This window comes from Mytilus edulis, chromosome 8, assembly GCF_963676685.1.
Source record: "Mytilus edulis chromosome 8, xbMytEdul2.2, whole genome shotgun sequence".
NCBI classification, from domain to species: Eukaryota; Metazoa; Mollusca; class Bivalvia; order Mytilida; family Mytilidae; genus Mytilus; species Mytilus edulis.
The window spans coordinates 4,727,916-4,742,428 of record NC_092351.1 but is presented as its reverse complement, the minus strand read 5'-3'; the positions used below and the strand labels follow the sequence as shown (position 1 = coordinate 4,742,428).

Below are 14,513 nucleotides of genomic sequence, written 5' to 3'. Positions count from 1 at the left end.
GCGTTATGTGAGTAATATTTAAGGTTTTCAAATCCTTTAATTGCAATTTTTTGTTGTTAAGCTAAATAATTTTGTCATCACAAGTTGTTTTTCGCGAAAAATTAGTTGATCCACCGATACACCACTTTCAATTTGCTATGTTTTGCATTGGCAAAAGCTAATTTTGTCTAGTATGGAACCAGGCTACGATTCACAAAGGGGAGTGATTCGTTTATAAAGTGGGTTATAACAGAATCAAACAAGTAACTGGCAAATGGACTATTTTGAAAATAGCATAATTTAAGTTAAGGAGACATCATCTCAACGCTATGGACTCTTTTGCAAAAGATGTTGACATTTTTATAATTTACTAAATAATCTTAACATCAGTGTGCCAAGTTTCTTTGTAATACAATGTTTATTGTAATACAAACAAATGTTGATAAAGAATGAAAACAAAATGTTTTAAGCATGAATTAATTTAGGTTGCTCTTGTAGAAAATAAAAGTTTCACCAACTTTCTGAATGGAAGGGGAAAACTACTTTTGCTTAGTTTGAGCTTGTTATCATGCCTCTCTATATACTTAATACAATGTAACTTGGTAAACTATGCGTTCGTTTAATTACTATTGATTGGCGAATCTCAGATACTCATAATAATCTATTGGTTTGAATTGGAGTATTTGAAAGATGTTTACATTTAGTACAGTTATCTTAACTGTTGTTCTGCTTGTGAACGATTTTCTTAACTGAAGTATATTGTCATTTCTCATTTGTATAATAGATTTGTACTTTTGGAATAAAATAGTCTTCGAACAGCATTGGTCGGTATTTTCAAAATATCATATTCCATTTAACTGATTACAATTTGTACAGAAGTTGTTGTCTCACGTGTAATGTTGTATTCATAGCTTTGTCTCGCGTCTAATGGTGTATTCATTGCTTTGTCTCGCGTGTAATGTTGTATTCATAGCTATGTACTCCTGGATAAAACTGTTTAAGCCTTTCCTAGACGATATTTATTAAATGGTATTCGCAGACATGGACATTATGTAAACTACCAGAGACAAATATGTGTTCTCACAATAGTGCAACAACGACAACTAAATTTAAAACGAAGAAAAACTAAATGAGATCGAGGTGTTCAATTAGTCACTTTATAGAATAGCCACTTACCAGAAAATATGTTTACCAAGAGTATCTAAAAAAATGGAAGTGTTTGTAGTCCTCTCCGCAAAATTTTACGGATGCCCTGTAAAATAAGATACATTTCGAAACCAAACAGATGTCAATACATTACATATAATATACTGCCATGAACGGATTTATGGGCTCCTATCTTGTGATGGAAACAGAATGCGTCCAAAAACTGAAACATAATATGCAAAACCATGTACCATTTACACTATAAGTAGTACGATTTTTACTAAAAATTAAAAAAAAAATTAAAAAAATATAGCTGCTACATTTGTATTTAGTAATACATCGTATCTGTATTCTGGACAAATACCAAAATTGTTTCTATAATGTACAAATCATCCTACAGTTGTTATAGTGTATACAATTGTAAAAAGTGGTACCTTTTCTGATGTGTTTAACAACATAGGCCACACTGGATACGAGTTGAATTACTTTGTGACTTTCTCCTTTAAATAATAGTTATCTAGGCACATCAGTGTATGTCCTGAATACCTGTTTCTCAACTCATCCTTCCACAAAATAGTAACTCACGATTTGCCAAGTTTCGTAATCATGGTGAACAAGCTAAGCTTATCTTACACAATTTATGGAGTTTTTCTAACCACGTTTCTTATGTATTGAATATTGTATTCAAATAATTGTGATGTTTTTTATATATTAACTTACCTCCTATCCAAATCTAGGAGCATGATTGGGTAAGATCTTCTGCATGGAGACCTTACACAATATACCACTCCTTTAGCCCCCCCCCCACAAAAAAAAAAAAATATCTTCAATTTTTGACCCCCCATTTTAAAGAAAAAAAACCCTTTTTACATCCAAAATAAAAATTTTACCAACATTTTTGTGTGATTTTTAACTTCAAAATTAAGAAGAAAAAAAACACACTTTGTATTTATACCCCCCATAAAAAAAAAAAAAAAATTTTTTGTAAAGAGCACACCAAAACCTTAATCCTGGGGTTTTTTATAAAACTCATTTTTTCCCCTAAGGGGAGTAGTATAGTACTTGAACGACTCCAGCGCCCCCCTCCAAAAAAAAAAATTTGACCCCCAAAAAATTACCCTCATTTCAAGTAAAAGAGCCCTAAATTTTCATAAAAAAAAAAGCAAAAAAACACCCCAAAAAACACCAAATTTTCTTACTCCCAAAAAAAAACCGGGATAACAGGCAGAGAAAAAATTCTGTGGGATTTAAGAGAAAAAAAAAAAAAAATCAATTTTTACTTTAAAAAATGAAACAACCTACAGCTCCTGATTTATATCCAGAATTACCTATAGAAGATGGACAAAACTATAGATTACAAAAAATTTCAGAAATAGAAAATTCTTTAAAAAATGAAAGAGACAAAAGAAATTCTTTATATAAAAAATATAAAAGAGGAGTAAACTTTACAGATGGAATAGATACAACTTTAATTTCAGCATCAGTTATTTCTGCAGGTATAGGTGTTGCTATTCCTATTTTATTACCTTTACAAATAACAGCAGTCGCATGCGGAAGTATTGGTGGTGTAATAAAATTAATAAGAAGAAAGCTTACTTTAAAAGCTAAAAAACATTACGAAATAAAAACTTTAGCAGAATGTAAATTAAATAGTATTAAAGATTTAATTTCTAGGTCTTTAACTGACAACAAAATAAGTGAAGAAGAATTTAAACTTATTTTAGAAGAGCAAGAAAAATTTAATGAAATGAAAAAAAATTCCCAAAAAGGAAAAATGGAAAATTTCCTAAAAGGAAAAAGTTTAACTACTTTAGGAGAAGATGAAAGAAAAAAACTTATAGAAGAAACAGAAAATAGAGTAAGAAACGAAATAAAAAAAAAAATGGAAAATCTATAATTTTTATAAATAAAGTTATAATTTCTTCTATTCCCCTTAGGGAAAATCCACCAAACTATGAATCGATTTTTTAGACACAGGGTGATTTTTTTATTAAATAAATGGAAACTGAAAAAATGCAATGCGCTAAAAAAACAATTCAATATATTTTAGAACAAGAAGAACCATGTGAAACAGATTCTTCAGATAAAGAAAAAGGTCTTACAAAAAAACAAAAAGATAAAATTATAGAAAGTCTACAAATAATGGTTGATAATGAATTTAGATATATCAATATACTATTTTTTTTACAAAAATTAATATTAACAGGTAGTTTTTATTTTTTAATAACAGAAATATTTGGTTAATTAAAAATGGCATTTTTATTTTATTTAATTAAAAATGGCAGAAGGGGGTTATGAGTTTAAAATAGATGATTATGATGATGATGATTATGATGATGAAGAAAAAACACCATTAATGGATAATGATGATGAAGAGTTTCAAAATTATATAAATAATGAATTTGAAAAAACAAGATATTTATCAGAAGATGAATCTAAAATTCGTAAAAAAGAAACTATAAAAAAAATGATTAAACAATTTTATAAAAAAAATGGTGAAACAACACGTAGTGAAATAGGTTTTTTAGTTAGAGAAGATTATAAAGGAAACCAAATATTATATGTAAAAGATGAAAAAGGTAATAATATTGCATTAACATATTTTAAAAAAGGAGTATTAAAGTTTTATAAATTTAGCACTCTTCAAAAAGAATACGGTGTTAATTTTGTCAGGGATGTTTTAGGTGTAGATGATTTTAAAATATCTGATAATTTAAGAGAAGCTAGAGCAGATTTTCAAGATTTTCAAAGAACGATAAAAGCACCAATTCGTGAACTCGATTATATAGAAATTCCATTACAAGAAATATCTACACAACAAGAAGGACAAGAATTATTAGAAATAGCAAGTAATGAAGAAACACATGTGAAAGAAATAGAAACTTCATTTATTGAACAAGGAACATCTTACATAAATGAAGAAACACAAACATATATGACAAAAAGAGAGATGGATGGTATAATCAGTGCAATGACATCAGTAAAAGAAGAGATTGCAAATGAATTAACAAAACTGAATGAAACAAATAAAGACTTAGCAAAAGAAAATGCCAAATTAGAACAAGCTAAAGAAGACAATGATGAATTTCAAATAGATAGAATAAGTAGTCGAATAAGAGAGTTAGAATCTGAAAGAAGTACAAGACTAGAAATACTTAATGTTAATAAAGAAAAACTACGTAGTCAAGTGAACAGATTTAAACAAACAATACATAAAATGTTAAACGAAGACAAAACATTAGGTGAAAGAATAAGAACATTATTCAGAGAACAAGGAATAACAATAGTTAGTGTTTTAACTGCTTTTGGAATGATTATTGGTGTTATTGTTGAAGCATTTACTGGTGGAACTACTTCTCCTTCTCCTTCTCCTTCTCCTCCATCAAAAGGTGGTGGTGTACAAGATTGGATAAAAAAACAATTAAAAAATCTTGGAAAACTATTATCTTTTCTTGCAGAAAAATTAGCAGCTGCATTACCAGGTATTATAGGTTCTATTGTTTCTTGGTTATTGTCTGCAACAAAAGACGTAGTAAATTGGTTTGCAAACAACTTATGGGCATTGCTTATTTTAGTTGTTAGTTTATTGTTTACTGCTGCTAGAGATTATTTGAAAAAATAAAGTGCTGTAAATCCTATTACAATACTTACAAATATTATTGCTTGTTTATTATCTTCATGATCTTCATGTTCAATTTTTTTTATTTGATCTATTTTTGGTTCTTTAGGCTTTTCAGGTTTTATAGGTTCTTGTGGTTTTACAGGTTCTTTTGGCTTAAAATCAACATGATCAAAATTTTTATTATTTAAATCATCATTTAACCCAAGTGTTTGATTTTCTGTTGCAATTATAATTTTATTATTATAACCAACAATGGTGCCAATTTGTAAAACCATATCACTGGGAGACATATATAAACCAAGTCCATAAGCATAATCAACTTTGCTTCTTGCGTATTTTAAAACATTTTGATAATTTGATATCTGAGTGGGTAAATCAATAGGACTATTAATAACATCTTGTACATTTGCTAAGAATTGTTTTTGTGCATCAAATCCTGTTCCTACTTTTAAAATTTCTGTTTTTGTTTGAGATTGTGCACCCAACAAAGCCCATACATAAATTTTTATACTTTCGTTTATTCTTTCAATTCCTGGTTGTGTAAAACCATTTCCATTATCTAAAATAAAAGTAGTCCAAGCCATACTTATATCTTTTTCATGTTTAAGTGTATCACGAATATGAAAGAAAGGACCATCTTTTCTATGATTTTGTCTATATTCATCACTTGGTTTATAAAATTCTTCAAAACTTCCTAATCCTTGAGATGAAGATTCTAGTTTTTGTCTCCAATCTGTATTTGGAGAAATATTAAATTCATCACATAATTTCTGGTATGCAGCTTTGTCATATGGGTTCTTGTAATAACAGAAAGAAGAATCTGTTGGTAAAGGTGATTTAAGTTCTTTTAAAATTCTTGCAATGCAATAATATAAATGAAACATATAAAAAGACTTTGTAAGATTTGAAGTATGTAACAAATGATCATTATAAGAAATCCCACATCCTGTACTTGCACACCATACTGCAAAGTTTAATTGACATTGCCACCAATCAAATGAAGAATGAATCCATGTATTCCATGGTTCGTTAGTGTGTATTGATGGGTTTTGATAGTTTTGAAATAAATCAGGAAAAGATGTTTTAAAGTTCTCTTTTTGATTTACAAATATCGTTTGATTTACAAGATTTGTTTTTAATTGATGATCTTTTTCAGAATATTTAATACCTGGATTATATGAAACATTAGGATTATATTTAAATTCTTTTGTTATCATTTTTTTATATTAAAAATGTTTCATACTATTTCAAATATTGATAATACAATAAACTTAGAACAATACATAAATAACAGAAATGGAAATAAACGTATTGGTTTGAAATTTATAAGATACAGTATAGGTTGGTATAATGTTTATCATGGGTTTATAACAAAAACCGGAGAGGAACAGCAAAGGATTATGAATGGTTATTATAGTTTTCAACAAATAGTGGATGAATTTCAAAAAGAAAATATTGTATTATCCGTAAATGAAGCAAATGGTATCGCTTCATTAAACACTACTACTGAGTTAAAGATAAGTAAGGGTTTGGGAAATATGTTAGGGTTTAATAATAAACGTAAATTTGAACCTAATGAATTACATTATGGAAACAAATTTGTGGATTTTGCTATCCATAAATCATTATATATCCATTTGGAACAAGTTAGCACTTTTCATAATTATCTTGATGGTAAGCCAAGTACATTATTGGCTGTTATTCCAGTCGAGAATAAAGAGTTTGGTGAAGTTATAACAGCGAGATTTGAGCATCCGGAATATAAGTGTTTAGTAAATGATGTTATAACAGAATTGAAATTAGAAATAAGAGATGAAAATAATAACAAGATAATTAATCATTTACCAATTAATTGTGTTTTAGAAGTTATATAATTTATTTAATAAAATGAGCATACTTGGTGTCAAAAAAAACAACGTAGAAAAAGAAATATTAAATATGAAGAGTGAGCTTCAAACAATGGATACTAAGGATAAAAATTTACATCGGAGTGTCGCTGCCCTAAGCATCAGAGTTTTAAATGTTGAAAATATAGTTAGTAATATTAAAAATAAACCAGACAGAAAAATAATAAGTATATATGCTGGAATTGATGGTCCAATACATGGAAATAAAAAGTTTAATTTTGGTGATGGTGGTGGTTATTATGTAATGAACTTTCCAGGACAAATATTGGGTATTAGTTTAGTAAGTTTAAGAACAAGCACAGATATTATAGCCATTAAGATGATTGTTAATGATAAGTCAACTAGTTACAAAATGAGTTTGGATAATGGTGTCACACACGGTTTTAATAACTTTTATACACCTTTTGAAGTTAAGGCTGGAGATTTAATAAGTTTTATTAGTATGACTAATAATTATACATGTATCAATACTCTAGTATCAGTGATAATTGAATTATTTTTATAACAAATTTAATCCTTAAAAATGTCGGCATACGGAAACAAATTAAATCCTTACAGAAAAATAAGAGAACCCCGTGGTGTGAAAGGTATTCGTCAAAGTGTATCAATAACAAATAATCCTTCAACTATTGATCAAAATCAACAGCTATTAGTGAGATTCCCCAATCTAAGCAATAATGATGTTATTGTTCCTGGAACAACCAGATTGGCATTTGAAATAGAACTCACATCTACAGACGACAATGCAACTATATATCAAAACATAGGAAGAACAATAGTTAAAAAAACAACAATTCGTATAAGTGGAAATGAAATTATGTCAATTGATGATAGTGATATTTATCATTGTTATGTTGATTTATGGAAATCTACATCTGAACGTTTAAATATGGCATACCAAGGTATTGGTGAAACAAACATGTTAAAACACAGAGTTGGTGCGGATGATAAAGCATCAGACACAGGCGATGAAGCAATTGCAACTGCATATGGTGCAAGATTTTGTATCCCACTTGATTTCGAACTATTAGAAACTCATATGCCTTTTTATCAAGCAGGTCTTGGTGATAGACTTGAATATGAACTTACATTTAATAATTATAGCAATGTTATTAAATCAACAGATACATCTGCAAGTTATACAATCAAAAACATTTGTTTAGAATTTGATATGGTTACTGATACAGAATTAGCAAGACAGATAAGACAACAAGTTAATGGTAAGATGGTTATTTTGTACGATAGAATACTAAGACATAGAAAAATAACCAAAAACAAATCTGATACATTGTGGAATATTAATTTAAATGTTCCAGCTAGAAGTATGAAAGGAATTCTAATGTTGTTCGAAGATCCTGAAAGAACAAGTACCGAAACTTATTATAATCCTAACATAACAAAAGTAGAAATGACAATAGAAGGTGTTCCAAATCAACTATACAGTCAAGGAATGAAAGCATATCAACAATGGGATGAAATAAATAAATTCTTTGCTTTAAATTCAAAAAGAAATAAAACAACAGAAGAAGTTTTAAAAGAGTTAAATTTATCCTATACAACATTAGAAAAATATCTTACAACTAATTATGCATTATGGTTAGATTTACGTTCAACAGATGACAACTCATTACACGGTTCAGGTAGAAGAATTGAAAATGCTTCTGAAGGTATTACTATCCAAATAACTAAAACAGCAGGAGCAAATAAATTAATAAATGTTTATCTGTTTGTTATACAAGATGCACAAATTAATTTTGAAGATGGAAGATTTAAAGAAGTTAATTACTAGGAATTACTGTCTTGACGAACAAGTTCTGTTATCCTATTCTGTTCAGAAATTAAATCACTTCTCTTTATTTCCAATATAGTCTTTTCTTCATTCTCACAGGTTCTTTTTGTTATGAATTTTTTAAGCTTAGTCTTTGCACTAACTTTTTGTCTTGTTAATCGAAGCCAAATCCGTCTCTTGTTTCTGTCACCAAAATCTTCCTTAGTTTTATTTATTCTCTCGGTTAAATATTCAATGTCCTTTTTTATGCCGTTTATCTCCATATCTTGTAAATTTATCGTATTATTACGTTTCACTAATAATGTTTCAAGTTTTTCTAATTCATCCGACACTTTAACTAAATAACATCTTCTCAATTCAGATTCCATTTTGAAGTTACTGTAGCAATATTAAATGGCAAATTTAATTAAAAACCGCACTTTGTTACCTGTAAATATTTACAATGATCGATTTAGTTTATTTAAAAGTCATATCCTATTGAATTAAATATAAACAGTTTGCTTGGATACAGTAAACATCTCCTTAGTTACAATGAACACTTACTTAGTTACAGTAAACAACTCCTTAGATGCAGTAAACAACTCCTTAGATGCAGTAAATACTTACTTAACTACAGGTTATTGTAAATTTTACCTGAGAATTTTGTTTACAACTATTAAACTTTTACTGACGCAGTTAATTAGTTTGATGCATGATTTAACAAACGAATTCAAGTATGTTTCTTACATTTTGTCGATATTATTGAATTTGTTCTTTTATTAATATATATAATATTACAATTGACTGTAGTTAGATTTAAATATCAAATTCACAACGTTTCAACTATTCAAACCAGTAATTACTGTTTGCTATACAAAACAGACATTTAAGATTTAATGGATTTATTCAATGGATTTTAAATCTACCTAGAGATTTAAAACTTAGTCAAAAGTAATTCTTGTTCATAGAAAGCACCTGTTATTTCTTCGCCTTTTAAATCAATTATTTTATAAGTAAAAGGAATTGTATTTAAAACTTTTTCAATTACAAATATTTCTTTTCTCCAACGAGTAGTATAACCCTTTTCAAATTTACCTTTTTTTTTTGTTATTCTTACTCTAGTACCTGCTTTAAATTTAGGTTTTTTAATTTTCTCTTCCTTTTCTGGATATAAATTTTTATACACTGTTAATTCATTTTTTAATTTACTTGCTTCAACAGGTGTCATTTTAATTGAAGAATGTACTGTATTATTATAATTTTTAACTAATTTATCTAGTATATCATAATATTTAAAAGTTTCATTAGCAGTAAAGTATTTATACATATGTTGTTTCATTGTTCCTATCCAGCGTTCCACTACACTGGATTTTTCTTCATTCTCAGTTGAATATAACTTTATGTTATTATCTTTTAACAATTCTTTTACTTGTCGATTATAAAATTCAGATCCTTTATCTGACCAAATATATATTGGTTTTCTTTCTTTAAATAATGTTTTAAATGCTTCACTTACTGCTACTCCTGTTTTATTTTTCAATGGAATCAACCAACCATATTTACTAAAAATATCAATAACTGCTAATAAATATTTATAGTGTTTATTTTGTTTTGAATATTGTTGTATATCTATTAAATCAACTGCCCATGTTTGATCTATTGAATTAACATAAACACGTCTTTTAGGAAAAGATTTTATAACTCTATGATGTAATTCATCTGCTAATTTATTTGTTAGATTTGTTTTAGACATTTTGAAGTAACTAAAATGTTTTCTTTAAAAATGGAGGCAAAAAAGGATAAAATTTTATCCAAGCGAGGAGATTCATATAAACTTGTTTTGACAAAAGAATATAAACATAAAGCAAGTATTTATGTATTTAATTATAAAATTAGTCTAAAGGATGAAAAACAAGAAACATTTACAAATGCTTTTGATCACATGGTAGACTATTCCATAAAAGATTACCCTAATGGAAGAATTAAAATAGTACCTATTCATGAAATCATAATTACTAAACATAAAAGCTGGCCTATAAGAACATATAATACAGTTAAAAAGTTATTCATGGATCAAATGGAAAGATTATTAAATAGTGCTGAAGAATTAAATTTAGAAGAAGTTATTTTTGAAGTTACTATTATACCCAATAAAAGAGGAAAAGGTAAAGCTTTAAAAATATTAGATGTCATAAATAAAAGAAGTATTATCAAAATAAAAAATGATGATACAATATGTTTATCAAGGGCAATTGTAACTTCTTTAGCTTCAAACAAGTTGTTAGAAAATTTTACAAACTCACAATTAAAACACATTAAAGAGGGTAGACCATTACAAAAAAGATTAGCTGAAGATTTGCATGAACAATCAGGAGTAGAAATAAAAAAAGAAGGAAATGATTTAGATGATTTAAAAGCTTTTGAAAATTATCTTAATATTAGGATAATTGTTTTTACATCAAATAGTACAGAATATATTTTATATAATGGTAATGAAGAATATAATGAACAAATATATTTATATTATCATGATGAACACTTTGACACTATAACAAATATAACAGGATTTTTAGCTAAACGTAGGTTTTGTAAAGTATGTTTAATTGGTTATACTGAACAACATACATGCAAAGATAACACAGTAACAACTATCAGAAAACAACATATTTGTGATAAATGTAACAAAACATATACAGGTAAAAATCACAAATGTGGTGAAAAAATATGTTTAATATGTTATGAAAAATACACGGAAAGTAATGAAGAACACTTATGTTATATGAAACCATCAGTACCAAAACAAGTAAAAAATAATAAATATATATATTTTGATTTTGAAGCAAATCAAGAAACAGGAATACATATAATGAATTTTTGTATAGCTTACGATTTAGAAAATATTTATTGTTTTAAAAATAACTATGTAAAAGTATTTAAATGTGATTTCAATATTGATAATTTAAACTTGTTAGAATTAGACATAGATGATTGTTTTAGTGATGTAGAAAAAATTAAATATGAAACCCCTATAGGAAATTCTGTAATAGACAACTTTTGTAAATATTTCATAAGAGACAAATTTAAAGACTACACTTTTATTTCACATTATGGAAAAGGTTATGATATGCAACCGATTTTAGGATACATTGTAAAAAATAAAATTGAACATAACATAATTTCTTCTGGACTAAAATTAACAGCTATGTTTATTAAAGGAATAAATTTAAGATTCATAGATTCTATAAATTTTACATTATGTGGATTAGCTGCTTTCCCAAAAACATTTGGATTTGTGGGTAACAAAGGTTATTTTCCACATTATTTTAATACAACAGAGAATCAAAAATATAAGGGAATTTATCCTGATAAAGAATATTTTGGTTATAATACTATGACAATTAAAAATAAAGAATTATTTGATGAATGGTATAATAAAGTTAAAGAAAAAGAATTTAAATTCTATAAAGAAATATTTTATTATTGTCTATTGGATGTTTTAATTCTTGCCAAAGGTTGTACCTTATATAAAAAATTATTTTTAAATATAACCAATAATTGTATCGATCCATTTCAATATATTACAATTGCTCAATGTTGTACAAAAATATTTAAAACATTAATGTTGACAAATGAAACAATTGGAATTCACAAAAAGATGACAATTAAAGAAGTACATTCACAAAAATCAATACAATGGTTAGAGTATATTTCTTTAGAATATAATATAATGATTCAACATGCTAAAAGAGGAGGTGAAAAGAAATTATTCATTAATAATAAATGTTATAAAGTCGATGGTTATTATTATGATAGAGAAAATAAAATGCGTAATGTTTATGAATTTTTTGGATGTTATTGGCATGGATGTCCAAAATGTTATAGTCCTGAAGAAATATGTAAAAAAGATAGAAATAAAAAAACTATGAAAGAGTTATATGACCAAACTAAAGAAAGACTTAAAACTATTGAAGATTATCTAAAACCAAATGTAAAAATTCATACAATATGGGAATGCGAGTTTGATCAACAAAAATATCCTGAAGTTGATCCACATTTAAAACCTATTGATAAAAGAGATGCATTTTATGGAGGAAGAACAGAAACTATTCAATTATACAATAATCTTTCTGATTTAAAAGGTAGATATGTAGATTTTTGTTCTCTGTATCCATCAGTAAATAAATATTGTAAATATCCTATAGGACATCCTATTACATATACAGATATTTCTGTAGATGATTATATAAAAAATCCCCATAGGAATTATTTCGGAATAATGAAATGTAAAATATTACCACCTAAAGGATTGTATCACCCTGTTTTACCTTATAAACAATTAACTAGTGATAATACACATAAATTACTTTTTGGATTATGTAGAACATGTATGAATAAAATATCTTTTAAATGTAAACACATAGATGCGTCAAGCGATCCTACTTTAAATAAACATGATAAAATACATGAAATAAAAAGATGTAAAGAATGTAAAAATATTAAAAATGAAAAATGTATACATTCTGATGAGGAAAGAGTTATAGTAGGTACATGGTCTACAATAGAAATAGATAAAGCAATAGAAAAAGGTTATAAATTACAAAAAATATATGAACTAGAACATTTTGAAAAAACATCTACAGATATATTTAAACTTTATGTAGATACGTTTATGAAATATAAACAAGAAGCTTCAGGATGTAAATGTGATCCTAAATATTGTAAAAATGATTGTAAAAACGATAAAGAATGTAAAACAAAAATACAATACATTATAGATAATACTGCTTATGATTTAGATATTGACAAAGTTAAGTACAATTCAGGATTAAGATTTATAGCTAAAATATGTTTAAATAATTTATGGGGACATTTTGGTATGAGAGATAATTTTACACAAAAAGAATATTGTTTTACTTTAGAACATATAACTAAAATAGTATTTAATAAAAAATATAAAGATATAAGTACTATGATATTAGATGAAGATATTGTTTTAACAGAATATAAAAATAAAGAAGAATACTCTAAACCTAATCCAAGTGTAAATGTTTATATAGCTTTGTTTACAACAGCACATGCTAGATTAAAATTATACGAACTATTGGATATTTTACAAGAAAGAGTTTTATACATGGATACAGATTCTTGTATTTATAATGATGATGGTTCTGAAGCTTGTAAAAAGATAGAAAGTATGATGGGAAATAAATTAGGAGATTTAACAGATGAAATTGTTTCAAAACATAACGCTAATCATATAAAACAATTTATATCTGCTGGTCCAAAAGATTATTCTATGAAACTAGATACAGAAAAACTAGTTAGCTGTTGTAAAGGTTTTAGATTAAATGCTGAAGTAGAAAAAAAGATTACATTAGATAAAAAAATAAAAATAGTTACTGATGAAAATGAAAAATATGAAACTGTTAAATATAATAATATAAAAATAGGAAAAGATCATCAACTTAAAACAGTTAAACAAGTTAAAGATTATGATTATATGTTTGATAAAAGAATGGTATATTGTGAAAATGAAAATTTAATTAGAAGTTTTCCTTATGGATATTAGAGAAGAAATTAAAAAATATATAATTTAAATTTTTTTCTTAAAAATAAAAGACAAAAAAAATGATTGAAGCTTATACTGAAGAAGATGATCCTGATGCTATTGTTATATTAGGAAGAATAATGTTATCAAATTATCAAATATGTTGTTTAAGAGATGATGGTGAATGCCCTTTAACTCCACAACAAATGAAAGTAATGGAAAAGTTTGAAGGTAAAAAGTTATCTAAATTTCCCCCTGGTTGGGATGCTTTAATTAGACCAGATAAAGTTTATGAATATGTTTTTGAAAAACAGTGTCCTGAAATTTCTTTTTAAGAATTTTTTATTTTATTTTATTATTTCTCTATACCCCTAAAAACAGGAAAAGTACAGAAATTAGGGACTCTAATTTTTATCAATTTTTTCTTATTTTTCCAATTTTTCATACAAACGTAAATTGTATTTATTTTTTATTTTAATTTCCAAACAATAAAACCAGTTAATGCCATACCACCAACAACAAATGCAATCTCTCTATTTTTCT

The 14,513-nt window shown here is 26.6% G+C and overlaps 1 protein-coding gene across 1 annotated transcript; it reads left to right on the top strand.

Moving 5' to 3' along the window:
- The first annotated feature begins 10,205 nt into the window (after positions 1 to 10,205).
- LOC139486699 (uncharacterized) lies at positions 10,206 to 13,991 on the top strand. The gene has a single exon (XM_071271621.1). The coding sequence runs from the start codon at positions 10,206 to 10,208 to the stop codon at positions 13,989 to 13,991; it is 3,786 nt and encodes a 1,261-aa protein (XP_071127722.1).
- The last annotated feature ends 522 nt before the right edge of the window (positions 13,992 to 14,513 follow it).